The sequence below is a fragment of the Ostrinia furnacalis genome, unplaced genomic scaffold (assembly GCF_004193835.3).
Source record: "Ostrinia furnacalis isolate ACB-3 unplaced genomic scaffold, ASM419383v2 OfSCF2609, whole genome shotgun sequence".
NCBI lineage: Eukaryota > Metazoa > Arthropoda > Insecta > Lepidoptera > Crambidae > Ostrinia > Ostrinia furnacalis.
Genome location: NW_021132848.1, coordinates 740,622 through 762,250, shown reverse-complemented (window position 1 = coordinate 762,250; position 21,629 = coordinate 740,622). Strand labels below are relative to the sequence as shown.

Here is a 21,629-nt window from a genome sequence, read left to right as displayed (position 1 = left end):
ATTCGCTCGGCTGCGGAATCCTAATTTGAGAGGTGATTTGACATAGCTCTAGTACATGATTATGTAGATCATAGAGCCCTAGAAGAATTCTTCTAACCTTTTATTATCACAAAAGGGGTGGTTGCAGACGAATCGCTAGACTAGCATTAGTACGAGTAGGTAATCTATAAGCGAGAAAAACATGATGCGCTCAAAAATCTATTTTTACAAAAACATGCGCTGAGTTCGAGTGTAACCGTAGTCATTTCGGGCCGTCTACTTGCTTTTTGGAACCAACTTATGTAAGGCATTTTCATTTTATGAATATTCAGTAGGCGGCTTTTATTAAAAGAAAATACAATTTCTATAAAATTCTAAATACAACGAAATGTCAGCCCTCCAATGATGTGATTTAAACATTGGCCTAACCCAGTATGTGGGTGTAAATCACTTCTATTCAAAACCGAAAATCAGTTCCGATTGTTAAACAAAATTGATTTCACCGATATATAATATTGATATTGTGAATGGCAGCTATTCGAAGCAGCTCTGAATGGTGTAACGCGTCAGCCTAATCGGAGATTATCCGTCGTCTTGATTGATCCAATAAATCCTGCATTGAGACGCCTGGATCTAATTGTACCTTATTTGCATGTACCTACCTAATATTCCGTTCTACGTTAATTGCACGAAAATCAATTGCATCCTATTAATAAGCGTCGTAGTGCTTGCTAGAGTAATGGGTTAATTAAATGCCTTTGTGCGAGCTTTGATTTGTAGTTCTTCGTCTTGGTTTATAGAGTAACTAATTCAGACCCTAGACTTTGTTGTCATCGCGTAAAAGAGTACCTACTACTTTCTTTAGTGCTTAATAAATAGGGGCATAATATACACATACCTATAGATATTGGGGTACATTTGGATCAAAAAGGTGTATCTAACAAGTTAATTGAAGATTATCGAATATAAAATGTACATGGATTATCGAGTTCAACAAAACAAATATTCATCAAATAAAAACTTAACTGTGTGAAGTGTACAAGTAATTTTTAGATAGTAAGTTATTCAGGCTCTATTGTTAGTGAAAAGTATTTTTTTTTGTAAATTATTTCACAGTAGGTTAAACGAGTATTTATTCACCGACAAGAAATTTGCACAATTTCATTTAAAAATCTTTAAGGTTTGTTCCAATGTTGGTACCTTATATTGGACATCGATCAAATATCATAAATTGATGTTTGGAAGCCCTAGAAACTTTTGGGACTGGTACAACTCCTTTAAGATGGAAACAAATTGTCGCTACTGAAGTTTCAGTCTTGAAAAGTTTTTCATGAACTTTCGCAATCATAAACCGCAATATTGCTGATATAACTCCCAATCGTAATCATTTGTACTTTAACTCTTACTTTAGTTTCAAATGAACTTTATGTAGCTAGCAATTTCTGTCTTTTAGGTAAAGGATCTTACTTTGCTGATCTAAAAGTCTGAACTTAAAATGAAATAGGCTAAAACAGACTATAATACAGTCAATGGTAAAATATTTAAAGAACTACCTATCCAATTAGGTGGATATTCAATGTTCCATCCCTGCTTTGGATAAAATCATAATAAATTGGTAATTTCACCAAGACTTAAAATCCAAAACTTACCTAAATTTAAACTGCACAAAATTCAAATTCTTTCAGCTTTCACATCCATTCCATGCACTTGAGCAACTTAATAATTAGAAAACCCGTCTACGAAAGATCAAGGCTTTATAATTCAGTAGATACGGACGTTATTTATGTTCATTACCGCTGTGGTTTCGTTTGAAAACTGCACGCAAACCCGTTGTACAGATACAATGAATGTAGGAGAGAGTAGCTTGACTTCCAGTCGATACCCAGTTTTTGTTTCAAAACGAATTATTATCTGTTATCCGGCTCGAAGGACCGGATATTGTAACAAAAGTATTTATAAAATAACAAGTATTTTGTGTATTTTATTCTTTTACTATTGTAAATTTTTAAATAACTTAGGTATTGTCAAAAATATCATAAGCCACCGTGAACAGATGATACTCGTAGCAGTAAAAATAGCGACTGTAGTATACGAATACAAGTTTTCGATGGCAACTCATGGTAGAGGCACTGATTTTTTTTCAGGAGAAAGCACACTGTCTCTACTTCAGTTATAGTATGTGCAAATAAGTTTTGATGATTATTAGCTTATTGTTGACTGTGGCGGAAATCATTAATATTCGATAGTTCTGCTAGGCTAAACAAACGGAAAACAAATGAAATATTAATTGGTTTTTATAATAACTATTTGCGCTGTTGCTAATCGTGTGAAGGTAAGTATTATTAAGGTGCTGGTGTCAATTTAATACATGTATACCATCGTTAGCGTGGCCCATTTGACTGTCATAACCAGAAGCAAATAAAATATTTATAAAAAAATCTACCTACCTACACTTGGGAATGAAACCCATAATCTACTTTCGAGCTTACATCTCCTTAACCCTTTTATCAGGTAGAACTTTGGTTACGTTCTCTAGTAGGTATACGTTTCAATTATAAATCTAATAGTGTATAAATAATTTCAGTCGCTAATACCTGCTTCTGCCTAGATTATAATCTTAGCTCAAATATAATTAGGCAGTTGAACTTGCTGAAATATTACCTAAGCAGCTCAATTTGACCTCAAGTTTGAGTAAATGTAGGTAAATCTTCACGAGTTGATTTTGTGCCTCACTTGAAACCACATTGGATAATTTAATGAAACATTTAGAATATCAACCTACACTTTCAGATATTAATTTGCGTAAATTTAGTCAATTTAGGACCAAATTCACGCATATTAATATTTAATGCCGTTGGTCTCGGATCTGTGGGCCTAGTTATAAACGCTGTTTAAGATTGTATACTTAGTTAAAACATTATTTTCTGTCTTTCAGTAACTCCTATAACAGTTAGAAGAAAATTAAATACTGGGCTGCTACCAAACTCTTTTTTTTTGTTATCGCGGTCTTTTGTAAAGCTTGTTCCGAGTTACAGCGGGGACACTTTTGTTTTATATTTGAGTCAAATTGGGTGCTCAAATCAATGCGCGAGGGATTTTACCGCGAAAATAGGCCACGTAAGCCATCTTCGGGCACACCAGCGCCGCCAAGACAGCTAGGAGTCGGAGTGGTCGCCATGGCCGAAATCGGTCGGATGGATCATCATCATCATAATGGATGTTAATATGGTAAATCTGTAGGAGTTTTTCTTTTTTATGTAGGTTAATTATTTTGGATTTTCCAATTGAGAAATATTAATTAAATAAATAAATATCCTTGGACATTTAACACTGCGCTTCTAGTCCCAAACTAAGCAAAGCTTGTACTATGGGTACTAGACAACGGATATAAACATACTTAAATACTTTTTTTTTTGTAAATACATACTTATTATACATAGAATTAAGAAAAAACCCTTTTCAAAGACTATCCTAGAATGACGAGAGTCGGATTCTTTTCCACTAGAACTATTTGCGTCGAAAATAGCTCAGTATAGTTAGGTGCCTTCATATTGAGTTCCCCGAGCGTTTTTACGGGACGTTCATAAAGACTGATCAGTGGAACCGTGAAAAAGGGATTTCTCTAATTGAATTTATTAGCGCCGGCTCATTCAGTTCACTTTGCGCAAAAAATTAATAAAACTATAGATTTATTTGTCGTTTAGCACGATCGAATGAGTATTTTATTGTTTTTGCTTTATTGTATTACTGTGCGAGAACGAGCAAAGCTAAAGAATTTTCAAGTACTTTTACTTCCTATTATTATTTTAATGCTCAGTATACAATGGGATGTATAGAGCGGGTTGGCCAGGTTTTAGTCCAGACTGTCCAATTTAATCATACTACTACGTACATGTATGNTATTTTGCTCTTCTTTAATTAATTCAATTGCTGTTGGTAAATCGGCGGGCCTCATGGCTCGGATAGTAGAGCCTAGTGGCTCTCGCAAACCGGCTAAAAATGTTTTAAGGGTTTGCGAGGTAAAAAATTCGCGTTTACACAGTTTAACAGTTGGATCCACTTCATGTAAATTCACATAATTAATTATAGTATGTAAAAGATGCATGCAGCGGTCATAAAAATCTTGAGGAGAGCTATTGTCTTGACGAAGGTTTATTAAATCCCTGGTTAGTGAATTTTCATCGCGTTGATCGGAAAAATTTTGTAACAAAACACGCTTAATTTCCTGCCAAGTAGAGGCTCCATTGATGGTAACAACCTCCTCGGCCTTGCCTTTCAATTTTCCTAATAAAGAATAGAGAACCATTTGGCTCTGGAAGGCATTTGCCTGCTGGTCATCATAGTATTGCTGTAAAATAGCTTCTGATGTAGTAATAAATTTGTGCAATTGATTTGGACTACCATCGTAATCAGGAACGATGTTAATGGCGGCTCTAAATAAACCGATTTCCATTTTTCACAAATATAGAGTTTGTTTCAGTTTAACGTAAATTAATAAAATCACAAAAAGTAACAGTAGAGTCAGAAAAATTCGAACGATTCTGGTCTTTCTAACACAAAATACACAATAAAATAATTAATAAAATGTGGATGGGATAATGTAAGGAATCTGGCACTTACAGAACAATGAACTGCGGCTGCATTCTCAGCGATGTTAGCTCGTAGGTTTCAGACGAATTTCACAACTTTGATGGTCGAAAGAAGCGGATTTTTCGTCATCCACAAGACTGCGCCAATTATAACTTTCAGGTTTAAAATTAACTTTTTAAAAAGCTTATTAATTAATTAAAAAGGACGAGTACCGATTTGGATGGATGCTCGATCACTTCTGTCGCCTGGGCTGCGAAGCTCTGGTGAGGTTTCCATTGGAGTCAGCATTTCTGTACTTCGCCGCCCGCTCTTCTTGCNCATGTATGTACAATTTAATTCAAATACCTATTTAATTATATTTAACAGTCAACTATAGCTAGATGTTACCTAAACTATTATACTTACCCTTAAATAGCTGAGGTATATGAAGTAAAAAAGAAAACAAGTAATAATATTCTGATAAAGTTTCAACATCGTATCTTTCAGACTTATTTACCTGTTTATCTCAAAGGAATTTTAACGGCTTATTACATTCCTTTAACCTCATTTCATAGGGAAATTCCATCGTGGTTTTGCCTTACGTTTTACAGCACAATATTTATTGCATTTACACGTGTTGAATCGGAATCGTGACGTAGAGCATGGCACCTAGTAGATTCTTTGATTTGTTTGACTGGCCAGTTGTCACGCTACACCGTGAATAAAATATCCCCCCGGTAGAGCGTGCAACGTGCACGGATACTTTTTATTTTCCAACGTGAACCAGGACGTCTATGTTTCTAACTCTGCTGTGCGCTTGCCTACCCTTTTAATTATTTAAAAAGCTAGTCATCATAACCCTTTGAATCAGTTGCAATGGCATTATTACAAAGGTATATGTATATGAGAATACCATTATATCAAGAAGTTCTTTGTGATTATAAAGTTAAGCCCTGAAAAGAAGTTAAAAATACGATTCAAATCAATCATAGATTTAAGCACTTAATAAAAGGCGGCCATGCATCATATTATTTTGGCTAAGGTATAGAGTTTGTGCAGTTTGGGCGTATTGAGTTAGAAGCTTGGATCTACATGAGATCTGACAACTTTTACATAATACCAGCTATAAAATGTCTCGTCTTGCAACATTTTTACATGAAAATATTTTTGATGGGATTAATGTTACAACTGGTTTTTTGACAGGGTTCCTGATCTACACATAATGACTGCGTAACGCTGCTGTAGCCAGTTAATCTTTGATCATTGCGAGGCCAGGGGAAGGGTAATCGCTTCCCGGTCCATTAATCTGCCAGGGAAGTCGTTGTGTGTTTCATTCCAAGTAAATGACCTTACAATTGAAGAATGCCTCCAGTCTATAGCTCACCAGACTACATATTTTGATTGCAAACTAGCACCTATTTGTAGCAACGTAAGTGCTATAGTGTTAAGATTAATCTTCATCGTTTATACATTTACTGCTTACCACAAGATTATTTTTCTAATTCTAAAATTTGATTTCAAGAATTAGGGATCCCTTTCCAATTAAAATGAATTTAACAAAGTCTCAGGAAAATACAATTGGGAGGTCCGACCATAATTAGAGCGATGTTTTGTGTCTTTGTCTAGAAGTGGAACAGCTTTTTCAAGCGGAAAAAATGGAAGGGTTTGGAATAAGAATCGTTAAAACACAATCACGAAGCTTCAAAAGCTCAAATTGTTTGGCAATCGCGGTAAGATATTTAATATCCCTTTTGGTTCTTAATGATCGTGCAATCCAATGTTGAATTAAAAGGTCTGCCTCGACGTTTCAGTCTTAACACGGCGTTGGCGAAACATTTTTATTCGACGCAAATACCGGCCGGTGAAAATTGACCGGTCACACCAACTTTACCGGGCCAACCGTCAAATGCTCACCGGTGCGTGTCCAATATAATTTCATTAAGTGTTTGGGGGTTAATGGTGTCGCTAAATTGTAACGATTTAGTAAAATAACCGTGTTCTTGACATTAATGCCACACGCGTCGCGCCGTTCTGTAAAATTGAAATCGTGTTGTTAACGAGTCCCAAAATCATCGCAGTTGTAGTCATCTAATCGTTAGTACCTTTAATTACGCTAATTATTTTGATTAAGTGCCTGAGTTTTACAGCTTACGTTGTCTGAATTTTTTATAGATTCGGTTGTTTGAAAGTGAGTTTTATGTTTCTCGTATTTTGTGTTTGCACATCATAATGGATAATCTTATTTCTAAGAAACTGGTGAACCGGAACAGAAAATTATTTTACTGTAGGAGAAACAGAGCTTCTATGAATATTTTTGTAATTATGTTGAACTTTTGTGCGGAAATTGTGAGTAAGAAATGTTAATTCAACAATACTATACGGGTAGGAATTTTGTAAATATCTAGATAATTTAGGTATACTACTAAGGCAGCAGGAAGGTGCTGGATGCCGACCGCTGCCAACCGGTCATCATGGAAGTCATTGGGGGAGGCCTCATGTTCAGTAGTGGATGTCCTAATGATAATGATGATGAATGATACTTACCTATATCATTCAAGAAATCTATTTCAGTCTGTTAATAATGCGAACCACTGATCTTGATAAAGTACTAGTAGGCTACCTTTAATGTCTTTAAACGCTTTGGTTCAAAGTCTCTCAAAACTAACGTGACTTGACTGGTACGAGTATGAGTTGCGTTCCACAATACAATTACAACGCTCAAATTATGCGTCATTGTAATAAAGTTCTTAATTTACATGCTCTAAGTGCTGTTATTTGAGGAGGCTTGCAGCCAGAACTAGTAAAGTTTCGTAGTTGTTAACAAATTCTTTTCCATTCTAATTCATTGCTACATGCATGTCGGTTTTCGTGGAATGTCGCTATTAAAACTGTAGCAAACTATTTTACTTATTTCACTAAATATTGGATTTGTTTAACGTTTTCGTAAGTATACTCGTAGTACCTATATCTTTACTCAGAAAGATTAGTACTTAATTATTCTGTAAACCTGTATCATATCAATGTAATGTTCTATGTTCCATTTAGCTTTCATTTATAAACTAAACTTTGTTACAGTAGCTAAAATAAGGTGACCAGTAAAAATTAAAGAGCTTTTAAAGTACTATTATCACATTTATTAAACCTAAGTTACTATTAAGCAAAGGTTCGGCCGAAGAATACCCAAAATTTTACAGAAATAACGGCCTAATAGCGTTACACGGTTGATTACATCGTCTCGTTCTTTAGCAAGGTTATCGGGTCGTTTTCAGATCACGGACGGGCCGGTGCGGGCCGAAACGGGCCCAGTCAAAGTGGACCGGCCCCTGAATGCATCCGGACCCGCGCGTGACAACCCTACGGGCCTGAAAGGATACTGATTGTGAGACAGACACACGATCGCCGAAGAAAGCTTTAAGCAATGTCACCTTTTGCAATTTGTCACACTTTTTTAACAATTTGAGGATTTATTTCCTGCTCCACCTTCGCTTTTTATCCTGGGACTTTTACAGGGAAGTGCTAGTTTATGTAGCTAAGTTGCGCTAAATGATTTATTGGGTTAACGCATTGTGGAAACTGCAGTTTCTAGCTTTTGGACTAAGTTTCGGCTAAGTGAGAAGTAAGTAATGGTTAATCAGAATACATACTGACTGAAACATGTATTTGGGAAGAAATATGATGAGTTATGCAATAGAAGGTTATTTAGTAAAGTTTTTTAATAACTTTCTTATAAACATTGACTAATTTTAAGCTCAGTGAATGTTATTTCATTCATTTGAAGTTACTACTCTTTCAACAGTCTATTCAAATAACATTAATTCATACCTATTTGATTCTAACACTATGATTCTAGAAGCTAGATTTTTTAATCGTCTTGTTTTGCATTATTTCCTTGAGCACATGATCTAGTACATGACTGTAATATGACGTCTTCAATATTGACCTACATGATTAGGTATGTAATTTATCAAGCCGTTAGCTTCTTTGCGTAGAGGCTTTCTCGCGCTGGTAAATATCAGTTAAACAATTTTATTTTCGTCTGCTAATAATACCTTATGTTATTTATTTTTTAACGAGCACTTTATTGCCTGCTAATTTCGGACTTTATAATCCTTAATTTATATTGTACATTACACGATCGGATCATTATAGAATTTATAATTACGGTAATTAGTTCTCCCACGTAATTCTGTGTAACTATTAAATGCTCCTGTGAGTATAAGTTATATTTGGAATAGAATAATATTTGCGTCTGAAGGCAGAAACAGCTGTTGTGTTAAATTAATGACGGCAATTATCACAATATCACAATTTCAAATACAAAGCTTGCTTTGTCGTGGTCCACAAACATATCAGCTAGCAGTATAGTGATAAATGTTAAGTAATTGCTATTAATGTTTGTAGAGGTAATTATTGAGAGTAGCAGACTATTAACTAAGTACAATTGATGATCAATTTGATCAAGTTCATCTTAAAAGGAAGATACAATCGAATAGGTTTCAATTTGATGAACTGACCTGAAATCATGTCGATAATATAGGCCAGTTAAAATGTTACATTATCTAGATTGGCTTGAGGTAGAAATTTTTAAATTTTGAGTCCACCACCTGTCAATAGCAGTGGTACAGTTCATACTAAGGTTGTGTTGCATCCCCTTAACTTTAATCGTAACTATAACTCAGTCGGTGTAGTCATTTGTTTTATGCATATTACTTATGCCATTGTGTTAAAATGATATAAAATTAAAATGTGCACTCAATTCTTTGAGCAACTTGTTATTCAGCGTTCGCACTATAAAGTCTGCACCAATTACCTGGAGGAAATAGCAATCGGGTAGATAGGGCGTGTGTGGAATGAATTCAGACGGCGTCGTGTCTCTTTAGGCGACGATTCGCGGGGTCCATAAAGTAGCTGTTAGAGATACGGGAGATAGGGGTGACGTGACACCTTTGGACGGTTTGTGTGACAAATTTACATTCACGTCTCGAAACTGTTGTCGGTGACGAGCTCAGGTGGCCGCGAATATCCTTGCCCGTCGGACTAACATGAAATATATAAGTCCCAAGACGCGGCGTGCATGATATATCACGATGACGTCCCACTGAAACAAAGCGCCACGATTTATAGTTTGCAGTTTCTTTTCAAGATCCCCGTTATTGCGATTGACTTTGTTGTCGGATCGATGAAATCGCTTTTGTTTGAAGAGACGATTCAGAGAAATATATTCTAGGAAATTTTCTGATATCTTGTTTGATAAGTTGCTTTTGTGAATTTGATTATTGAATTTGCTATAAACGATAAATAAATGGATGAAAACGTCCACATTTTAATTTAATTTTTATGACAAGTAAGTAGTACCTATTACTTTTAGTGTAGAAGTACCTAAGTCTTATTTATTGACAGTCTACGCTCTACTAACTCCTAGGATAGAAACAAACAAACTAAATAGATAGAACTACGCCTAGGATAAATTCTGGATTTGATGCTGACATTTCCATACTAAACGACAATTTAAGCCAGAGCTCAACTAAGGTGTAACTTTTTTTGATAAGGCAATATAATTGTAAGTTAGACTCAGAACTGGACGACAATCAGCGTTTCTAATCTTCACCAACTTTCTCTTGTCTTTTCTTTTGTCTCAACAAATTTTCTCAATATTCATTTTGGAGCTTTGTATCTAAACACCCGGTTACGGCATTGCTTTGCGATAGAAGGCGGTTAAATATTTTTTTTATTTGTAATATAATTAATTACTAGCCACTAATTGTTGATCTCTTTCAGCTCTACATAATTCTTAAGATTTCATTTAAATTAAAAAATTGAATTCTATATTTTGTGTGTGAAAATTTTACGAAACTAGGCGTTATTCCAATGCTAAGCGAAGTTTTAAAATGATTCCTTTGTTATTTGGAGCATCTATTGTTAGATGGCGAGGACTGAGAAAATCATATTAGGTGAACACTTACCCATACCTACCTACAACAAACAGCTGTCACTGGCGGCGACCCACTCGAATATTGTGGAACCATACTTTTATTTAATCTCTAACGGCGTAATGTTTTGGACGTACTTAAGCCTCTTTCACACCGCAACACATTTTGGACCGCGTCAATACGATGTTAGTATCGCACTGAGGTAAACCTCGTCGTGTATGAAAGTTGTAATGTAGTAGTTAGTTTACATAACGACAAAAAAATTGTAGAGCGTCGTACGTCTTATGATGACCGGTTTTGGAACCGTTCTGACTTACGACCATGCGTCACAATGTGAAAAACGCCTAAGCTGTGACAAAATAAAACAGCTGCAAAAGGTAATCGTAACAATATATTTGTATATACAAAGTAGCATTATAACACGGCGAGCACTAACAGAAGAGCGAGGTGCGCTCTCGGCCGGCCTCCCGCGCTGCGCTTGAGTGCCTCCAACTCGCTGACGTCAGGAGTCTCGTCGAAGTCCCCAACCTCATTGTACTGCATCTCCTCATACTTCCCCGACAGAGCTGTAACAGTAGCCCAAGTCAGAACTTCGCCTATTCGGGTTTCCAAGGGCTCTCCGGAAAATATCGCGTTACCCGGCGTACCCATTATTTCGACCTTTCGCAGCCACATTCCTTACTTTCGATGGATACATCAAGTAATGGGTTCAGTATCAGATTCGGAAAGGGCAGGAATTACTTAATGAACATGTTTTGTTACACGAGTTCTTTTGATTTCGATATAAGTTTCAGATGTTCGTAAATGTAGCTAATATCAATTTTATCTAATTTGTTTGGAATATTATTGTATGAAAATGATAAAACTTTTACAAGAAATACAAAACTGGTGGTAGTATTTGAATTTTTAGATATTCAGATTTCTGGTTTCTAAGTAAGTATTCTCACTGAAACTTTGGTGTACTTATTTATGAGCAGCTTGGAAAATATCCGCGAATGGACCCGACTAGCTGGCAACCGCAACAAAATCGCTTTGCCGACAACGAAGAAAGGGAAACTAAACATTTTCCGTAACTTGGTAACTCCCAAACAAAATAAATTACCAGTTTGTAATAAAACTTGCGCGTGCCTTCGTAATGTAAACATTGCTAGCGTATGATTCATACTTACAGTACAGTTTTATCGTCCCGTCCGTATCCCCTAGGGAGTTCTTTGATATGCAGCTATAAGTGCCGAAGGTGTGCCTCCCCACTTTTTTGATTTTCAGCCTCATGTCTACTTCATAACCTCTTTCTATTGAGGTTATCTCGAACCTTTTGTCCGCTGTAAAAAATCAAATTATTTAGTTTTTCTTATGAAAAAACCTAGATGTTTGAACAACTTGAATCGTGCCTAAAAAATAACAAGTAGGCTAATTTGACTAATTATGTTGTGCGTGGTTTCCTTACTGTTGTGTAATTTACTTGAAAATTCAATACATTTTTTAATAATTACAGGCCAAAGTACTTAAAGAGCAAAACATAAGTAATTTTACTCTTATTAACTTAATTCACGAGAAAAGTATATTGTTTGCATCAAAAGAAACAGGATGGTTTAAAATGAAGAAGGCTTTGAAATATCAGCTTTCTTTATAAATCGAGATGAAGAATTTCTTTTGATGCTGTCTGTAGTTTATTTTCTATGCTGTTGTTATTATTTTGAAACTAATTTTGGGGTCTATCAACTATAATAAAGAACCCAAGGAAATATATAACAAACGTCTATTAGTAGGTACCTACCTAAACATCTTTAATAATTTGTTGATGCGATGAAATTATACAAAACTTGTTTCAAAATCAAAATCAAATATATTTATTCAGTTTACACAACAAGTGGCACTTATAAACTTCAAAATATAGTGAATAATAAAAAAGAGAAGGTAGCCCTTTACATTATTTATTTTACCCTTCATAGATTTTTTTCACTACATAAATGATTATGTCTACGTCTATGAAGATGTCTTATTATTATTTAATTATCAGTACGTTCAACTAATGAAGACAGCGTCAAAAAGCAACTGAAAAATCGTCCGATCAATACAACCCAGAATGACTTTACTATTTGACACCTAATTAAGTACAGTGAACCGCACACTAGATATACATTTTTGTTGCCAAATAAATAGCATGGCGTGCCGGTGTTTGTACTTACATTGTGATATGATTTGTTCGTTTATCGTCCAATAATTGATGGACCGAGGAAACGCCTCCGAGTGGCAGTCTAAGAACACGGTGTCTCCTTCCTTCGCGCCCACCAGTTGGTTCTGTATTGTCATTATCGGCGGAACTGGAACAAAAAAAAACCAATGATTCTTAGAAGAAATGGCAGGGAAAAGTTAATATTCATTATATTTAGCTTAGTACGAGGGGCTAACGGGAGTATTAGTAATTTGTGTAATAACAAATTACTAATAATCTTTTAAAAAAAAAAAAAAAAAAAAAAAAAAAAAACAAAAAAAAAAATAATAATGTCTGACTGAGATAAACTAAAAGCGTTTTGATTAATTATTTTCTCCGCTAAAACTCGAGCACGCGGTTCAGTATCGAAAATTAGTATGCGCGGAGCCCTAAAGGTCTTTAGATTCACAATTATTTTTTGTTTTCGTTTATTGAATTTTTAAAGATTTATACACGGCCTTAACAAAATAATATCTTTTCCTTGTACTTCTGGATCGTGTCGGCAAATGAGAAGATGCCATTTCATTAATATAGACAGCCGTTTGGCGTAGGTGGTGGTTTACGTACCAAACGATTATGTAAGAAAGTAAGTATGTTTAGTTTGGAACTGGATATCCAAGATTTAGTATTTATTTTCATTTAAATAATAATATCTTTCACCATAAAAAGTTACTTAAACCAAAATTTACAAGCGATCTCGTATAATCTCGGGAGCTAGCAAGAAATATGTGGCAACGCAGCCCTTTCGGGCACTAAGAAGCGAGATAAGGTGCGGCAATAAAGAGCAACCGCACTCGACTCCTGCGGCGAGCCGCGGTACAACTGCTGCCTGAGATTTACTTAGTGCCCCTTTTCAACCGACTTCAAAAAAAGGAGGAGGTTCTCAATTCGACCCGTATGTTTTTTTTTTTTTTTTTTTTTTTTTTAAGTATCAATCATGGTATACCTACATAAATATTAATAATTCGTCCTAATAAATAAGTAGGTAATTATTATTCTGCTTTTTAGTGTAGGTTTTTTGGAGTCGGTTTTATTTTTTTTTATTTACTGACACGTACCGTGCCAGCATAGTAGACAAGTATATTTAGTTGAAAATTATACCTTATTAGAACTACTTAAGATACATAAGATGTTAGTTTTGAGAGCTTAATGTGTTAGCCTAGGCTGTTACGTAGGTAGTCGAGTGTACTCTGTTCCAGTTAGTCTAATGAAGGCATAATGACACACATAGAAAAATATTTTAATCAGTTACAAAGTTAAATGCCAATTAACTTCTTCCCTAACCTATTTGTATTTGTACCTATTCACTTTATATCTGAATTTTAGGTAAAATATTCTCCATTCCATGTAGTAAAAACAAATAGAGATTAAATGACAAGACAAACAAACCTTCCCAGGTGCATTCCAACTGCATCTCAAGAAAACATGGAAAGCGTCTTAGCAGTATTGATGTGATGATATTGAAAATTTTATTTAACATTGGATATTCGTTTAAGTTGAATAAGTAATAACGGAGTACTAGACCTAGATGAAACATTATGTAAAAAGAGACCAAATATTATTCCCAAAGAATCCAATTACATCGGAAGAACGTGTGTAGGTATAATGAAATACACCACTATAGTAAATAGTAGTTTACAATAGTGACTGAGTTTCTTGCGCTGCTTCTTATCAGCACTAGCCCATTTATTGTCCTTAAGCAGCGTTAGGGTTAATACTGGGACGTGTTAAAGTGCTTTTTAAAAGCCTACTAACTTACATAAATAAATGAGTTATACCATAATATTATACCATTTAGGCTGGGTTGCATAATCTTGCTTTAACTTTGACAAACGTCAAAAATCTGTTAAGCTCCATACAAACACCGGTTATCGTCATAGTTACGGTCAAAGTTAGGTGGTGCAACTCAGCCTTAGTTTTAAGTCATTAAAACCATTCCTATCCATGATTTAAACATTGTCGCAAAACGCCACAATCTCTCTACCTTGGCTGATACATTTACTATGACGGACTAATAAGAATATTTCGCTTGTTATTTACCTTCCTTTGTATTTGTTCTGTGCGATAAAGTAAAGCTATTTATCTTAATTTATATTCTTTCCTCATTCTAATTTGTAATATTGTGAGGATTCTTTTATAAAAACAGTGTGTTATGTTAAATGAGTCTGCTGAGTATAAAAGGTATTCACGAAAATATTCTTTGAACAAATTCTTGGAAAGTTATTGTTCAGTAGACAGATTTTTTTTCTTAGATAACTATCTTGTATTCTAGGAATTCCTTAAATAACTTAATTACCTAGGTACATTTTGTCAGTATTCTGTAATCTTAAAAAAAATTGTAAACCTTGAAATAAACCCTCAAAATTTTAAATTTAAACGTTAAAAAAAAAAAAAAAAAGGATCACTCCCAATCGGCCAAGCTTAAAAAAGCGGGAAGACTTATGCCGTTAAAATTAAAATCTTTTATACAAAACTATAAGAGCTGTAGAAGAATCAAGCCCTTAAGTTAACCAATTTAAAAATTATAGCCCTTAAGGTTTTTAATTTATCATAAAAGTTTCTTCCCACTGGCTTAGAATCATAATTAGGTAAGAAGCAGCACTTATATGTAGAACAAATTATAAAGGAAAATAGTTATTCTGTAATTTACTTAGTAACGCCTTTCTGTCATAACAAACTTACATTTACAGTTGGATAGTATTAGGGAACGCATATTTCATCTGCAAAACTAACTTTGTTTTTGAGTCTGACATAATTATTTGAAAATTTAAGCAAAGCTAATGTCTATTGTTATTATACCGAAGGACTTAAGATTATGGTTCAAATACATCCAATCCTGCCTCACTGTCCCAACAAATGTATTTGTTTCATTTGTTGTCGCATTTCTTTGTGTAGCCAGCAAGACCGTAAAGTGGCCAGCACGGGCAGATAGCGTATCGCATTCTCTTGTACTCGTCTTTGGACCGCCGCCAACTTACGCGGCAAGTGGTCAATTTTCAATAGTAGGCGAATAGATACAAGTGTGAGATTCAATGTGATCGGGATTGAAACCTTGTCGGTTGTATGATAATAGCATAGACAGTCTTCTGTGTGTGTTTTCTATTGACGCGGACGTTTAATTTAATCAATAATTAACAAGCAGATTTAACACTTGTTTTAATTTAATTTGTGAAGTGTCACTACTTGACATTAGTAATCGCTTCAATTTAATCTCCAATACGATTATGAATAAACTATAATAAATTAATTTTGTAATTCTGGCATAGGCCAGATTATAGTGTATACCTACTCGTACAAAATTTGGGCGTTTGTAAAATTTACGGAGCAGCAAATTATTTTTAGTAGCTTTAACTAGGTACTACGTATTTTCATAGAACACAGTAGAAAATAGTTTAAAACTTTTAACTCACTCTACATTATTTAACTTGTAGTAAAAAACAGCTAAGTTAAAAACTTCCTTATTCCAGAACTAACTTTTAATTCACGGCTAATTAATAAAAGTTTCTAAAGTAATGTATTCCATTACTTTAATCGATTTGTTGTTAATGGTTAAAAAAAGCTTTAGTGCCTTTCAAAAGTCATATTACAACTGTACAGTGACGCACATTTGACATTTTTGTCGCAAAATAGCACTTAATCCAACGACTTGAGATCCTACTGGGTAGCTTGATGTGCTGTCGGTACCTATAATTGCGTGTTGAAGCGGTCACGATAAAGTCAAACAATTCTTATTAAATTCGACGGCAGAAATTATTTATTTACTCCACTCTCGTGAGGCGAGTTATGGTTTTTGTATTTTTCTACGAAGCCGATTGTTGTATTTGTTTTTTAACTAGTTACAAACATGCCACATAAGTATTATGCCAATAAGTTAAATAATAACTTACGTAATTCAATGCTCCACTTATTTATGCTTATATACATACGAGCTATTCATATTCAATTGTTATTTGTTTGTTCATTTGTTACACCTTAATAAACCATTAAATAAATTGTAATAAAATAGGTATTACAAAAGGCTAGGAAACCTATTTTGAACTTGACATTTTGTATCTATTAGATAGGATTAGATTAGCACAATGTATAAAACAACATTCAATTATAATTCAACATTCAATAAACAAATTTAAACTTTTTAAAATTTTCCAAGAATATTATTATTATGTTTCAAGTATTATAGTGTGCTAATTTCAAAAATCACACCAGAATTTGCGTAGCAGCTCTAGTTTTCGAGATTTTTCATTCTACCCGCATTGAAGGTGACGGAGCATTATTCGTCAAATTTAAACGGGTATATTAAAAAAAATCGCAATTAAAACAATGGCTACGAAGGGAAGACATTGTTTAAACGATCCAAATAGTTTTTGTGTTATTATTTGTGGCTTGGCTACCTTCGCAAAGTATCGTAAATCCATCACGGCCTTCGTTAAATCTGCGTACTTGAACTACTTTTATCTTAACATTTCTTTGGTGTTGGAAAAACTGAAGTATGAAAAGCATAGCTGGAAAATCTGTGTAGATTTGAAAATAGTGAATTTTCGCTTAGGACAACAGGCAGGTTATACTAAGTATTCATGTTTCATATGTTTATGGGACAGCCGCGACAAAAACAAACATTGGATTCCAAAAGTGTGGCTACTAAGGGAGTCAGTAACTGATGCTAAACAAAATGTAATAAATCGATCTTTAGTTCATCAAGACCGAACTTTATTGCCACCACTCCATATAAAACTTGGTATTAAAGCAGTTTATAAAAACCCTCAATAAAGATGGCAAATGTTTTGCTTATCTGTCAAAAAAAAATACTGGATTGAACAATGAAAAGTTAAAAGCAGGCATTTTCGATGGACCACAGTTTAGACAACTGATAAAAGACCCAACCTTTGTGGAATCTATGAACGAACTTGAAAAGCGAACCTGGAAATGTTTCGTTTTAGTTATTCAAAATTTTCTTGGGAATCATGAATCAGATAACGATTTCCAATTAATTAATATTATGTTGTCCAATTTGAAAGACTTAGGATGTAACATGAGCATTAAACTGCATTATTTACATTCTCATTTCGATCGATTTCCTGATAACCTTGGAGATTGAAGGTGAAAGGTTTCACCAAGATATTCGCACTATGGAAAAACGTTACCAAGGCAGATGGGACATACATATGATGGCCAATTACTGCTGGAATCTTTGTCGGGATCTGATACAGGCACAGCATTCAAGAAAATCTAATAAAAGACATTTTTTTTCTCAACCACAGTTACTTTTTTAAATAAAGTACGTAAAAAATCGTATTTTTGTAATAATTTTTAACTTGGGTATAAAATGAAAATTAGAGCTGCTAGAAAGAAACCAATGGTATTTTTGTGATCAGCACACTTCATTTTACTGAAAACAAACAAAAAGTCTCTGGAAATTTGTTCAGTGTTGACCAGTGATAATTGATAATACCATGAATTCCATTTCTAAATAGGCATAGCTATTTTTTCGTGCGCAAACTCATCGCGATATATGCGTAGGTATGATTAAATTACTACGGTCCATCATTTATAACGATTAAACTACACTATTAATAGATAAGTAGTTGCTTAAGTAGTGCCTAAGTAAAGTGAGCGTAAAATAGTACCTAAAGTTGCCAAAAAGTTAATAATACAACCTGAATCTCAAGTTCTATAAACTCATAATTACATCAAAGAAAGTCTATGAAGTTATAAGTTTCTGGTTTCCAAAATTAGGTGTCTAGACGACATTATTGAGACTTTCTTGAGTGAACTGCTTTATCTGCTTTAAAATTCTTGTTAAATCATGAGTGAGTGAGCTAAATTATGTAAGTCCTTTTAGTCACAACAACAATCATGTATGTCCTATGTCATTAGGCGATCGTAGGTCTTATAATTTTAGATTTATGTTCATTATACTCATTTATTCTAAACACTATTCTTTTCTATACAGCGTAATCCAAAATGACGAAGAATAATAATATTGAAAGTACCGCATTCATATCAAAACTTTTTTGTTATATTTCAGCGATTCCATATACTAATAACTATGTAAATAAATAACTTTTATGTTACATTGGTATCACACTAATCAATATTTTGTATAGTGTAGTTAGATTTCTAACATTTATAGGTAATACAAGCTTTTTAATCCAACTGTTTTGTAACAAAGGTTTTGCTAGATCCAAAGCGCTGATTACAGTGATTTCTCATACCGACTGTAATTTTGTCCACTGAACTCGGTAGTTTCATGTAAATTGGCTCGTTTTCAATACACTGGGCAGTGCCGTGCACACGGCCGTCTAATTTGAAGGTACCCAAAGTGTTATTTTAGTCTGAAATCGACATCTAGATGGAGTTTGTTTAGTTTTGCTTCTGTTCAGAAAACTGGCAGAATTTTAATTGAAGTCAATATCGTTCAAAACAAAATACAACAATTACCTACGTAAGTAAGTTTTATGAAATTAAGTAACATTACCGTTATTATGTCCACATAGCGTAGATGTTATAGATTTTTCTACCTCAAATTACTTTTACTTGAAGATTAGCTCAAAAAATGTTTTCTAAAAGTGTAAGATATTAATTTTAATCGCCAAACATTTTAACTAAAGCTCTAATTAATGAAGTACCTGACTAATTTGTACTATCTTGTAATAATGTATTATAATAAGCTTACACTACAATGAAAGCCGCTGAATTTTGAAAAGTAGTTCTTTTTAAAAAGATGTTTTTATAATTGGTACAAAACTCTGCATTAAGGTTTAAAAATACTTATTATGATACTTATTTATTTAGCTTTCAGTGTTGCTCTTGTAACAAAACTTGTTCGAATTAATGAGCTCGTACGCCTCCGTAAACATGGCCGAGGAAGCCTAATCATAATAAATGAATGTTCTTTATAGAGCTAATCAAATAATGTTGTTTTTATTGCGAAGGAGTACGCATATTAGCAAAGATTGTCCTTGCTGATGTTGAGAAGAAGAAAAATTTAGGCTGGGTTGCACCTTGTTACTTTAACTTTGACAAACGTCAAAAATCTGTCCAACTGCATATAAAAACACTAGTTATCGTTAAAGTTACGGTCAAAGTTGTACAACTAAGCCATAATGTTTGTTTGTTTGTGTCAAATAAGCTTCGAAACTACCGATTTGAAAATTATTTCACCATTAGAATATTATTGCTTATAAATACAGGTGGTACGAAGTTTGCCTGGTCAGCTAGTTTTCTAAGCCTACATTGTCATCTAAACATAATCTACGCTATGATTATAATTTTACTGATTTTCTAAGGCTGAGTTGCACCATCTTACTTTAACTTTAACAAACGTCAAAAACATGTCAAACTCTATACAAAAAACACCGGTTATTGTTATAGTTACGGTCAAAGTAAGTTGGTTCAACCAGGCCTGTTCATCTCCGCGAGTTTACATCGAAAACAAAACACGCACGATGGCCCACCTACAGGATACTATTCGACAAGGCCTCACATACGAGCGAACATTGACTCACGCACGCGTATTCTTGTGTATGATGAAAGAAAATAAAGAAAATGGTGTACTAAATACTGTGCAGTATTTAACTGCCTAAATAATAATAAAAACACAGAATGTACTTTTTTACGTTGCCTCAAGACACTGAGAGGTAAATAAGTAGTTAATATTATTCATGATAATTCATGCTAAATCATGTATTTCCTCCGCCATTTTCTGCAGTTTGGCGACTCACGTCACATCATTTTACCGAAGTCAGCCCTATAGCTTCGGCGCAGTGTCGATCACTGACGTTTGTCAACAAAATGGTGCTTGACTCTTGAGACAGGCTAAATTACACCATATTGTTAATGACATTGAGCATACATTTTTTTAAATACCTTCGCGAAGTAAAACTTCTGTACGTAGTACTTATTATTATTCTGTGGTTCAACTCCGCCTTAGATGGCATTGACTATCGTCAAACAAACCATCAACGCCTTGTCTATTTTCTCTGATTTTCTAATGCCGTTATGCGAATGTTCAAGTATTGATCTAAATTTGTAATAGGCTCGGTTTAAGAAACTCCATTTGACGGAACGTTCGACCTACTTTCAAGTCTATGAATGAAACGCTCGTTTCAAACGCTATTTCAATCACTCCACTACGCCAAAGTTATTGGTTTTTCACCCGAACCACAATCGTCATTCGTACGTAAATTAATGCTATTTTATACATTTATGGATTGGATTAGCTTGTACAGGAAAACGTATATAAACATACTTACAAATACTTTTTTGTAGGTGTACAATACTTAGTTATACAATACTTTCTCATACATAGAAAGCACGGTCTATGAGTAGACTAAAATATAAGTAAGTATGTATGTTTATTATGTAGTACAAAAATGTTTGTATTGTGTGGAGATTAAACAAGTAACCTCTATACATACGAATGTATGGCCTGATCCTATGTTGTCACATTTTTTCAGGCTAGAGTTACAAATAGTAAATAACCCGACGTGATTACAGTAGTACAGATTCAAAGATCATATCTAATTCAGTTCACATAAACCTGTACTTGGATAAGGCAGCTCTTCCTAGGTTAATTCCCAAACGTATTCGTGTAAATTAGATATTAATAAATTCTGTACCTCCAGGCAGGCATACCCCTGTGAACCTGACGACCTGGTGAAGATTGCGGGAAGCCTCTGCAGCACAGGACAAGTCGTTGTGGAAATCCTTTGTGTAGATCTTTGTCTAAAGCCTGGTCCGTGAGCACGTAGAATTTTGTCCAATGACGTGCTCATCGTGCTCACGGACCAGGCTTTACCAGTGGATATCTTTCAGCGAAAGCACATAATGCGTTGCTGCGCCGCACCGCAAAGTATTCGTCGTATAGCGCGGCGTGGCGCTGCACCGCTCGCACTCGTGTGCCCGCCACAGTAAGGCTCTTTTCACATGTCCTGGTT

General features: G+C 34.5%; 1 protein-coding gene across 3 annotated transcripts in view; it reads right to left on the bottom strand.

Annotated features, from left to right (window-relative positions):
- Nucleotides 1-10,852: 10,852 nt before the first annotated feature.
- The window catches only part of LOC114356027 (lachesin), a 41,890-nt gene continuing 31,113 nt past the window's right edge, over nucleotides 10,853-21,629 (bottom strand). For all 3 annotated transcript variants that reach the window (XM_028309112.1, XM_028309111.1, XM_028309113.1), the window contains exons 7-9: nucleotides 12,668-12,802; nucleotides 11,648-11,800; nucleotides 10,853-11,044 (exon numbers count right to left, since the gene is read on the bottom strand). In XM_028309112.1, coding sequence (XP_028164913.1) covers nucleotides 10,893-11,044; nucleotides 11,648-11,800; nucleotides 12,668-12,802 — 440 coding nt within the window. In that variant the 3' untranslated portion in view covers nucleotides 10,853-10,892. The remainder of the gene's footprint in view (nucleotides 11,045-11,647; nucleotides 11,801-12,667; nucleotides 12,803-21,629) is intronic.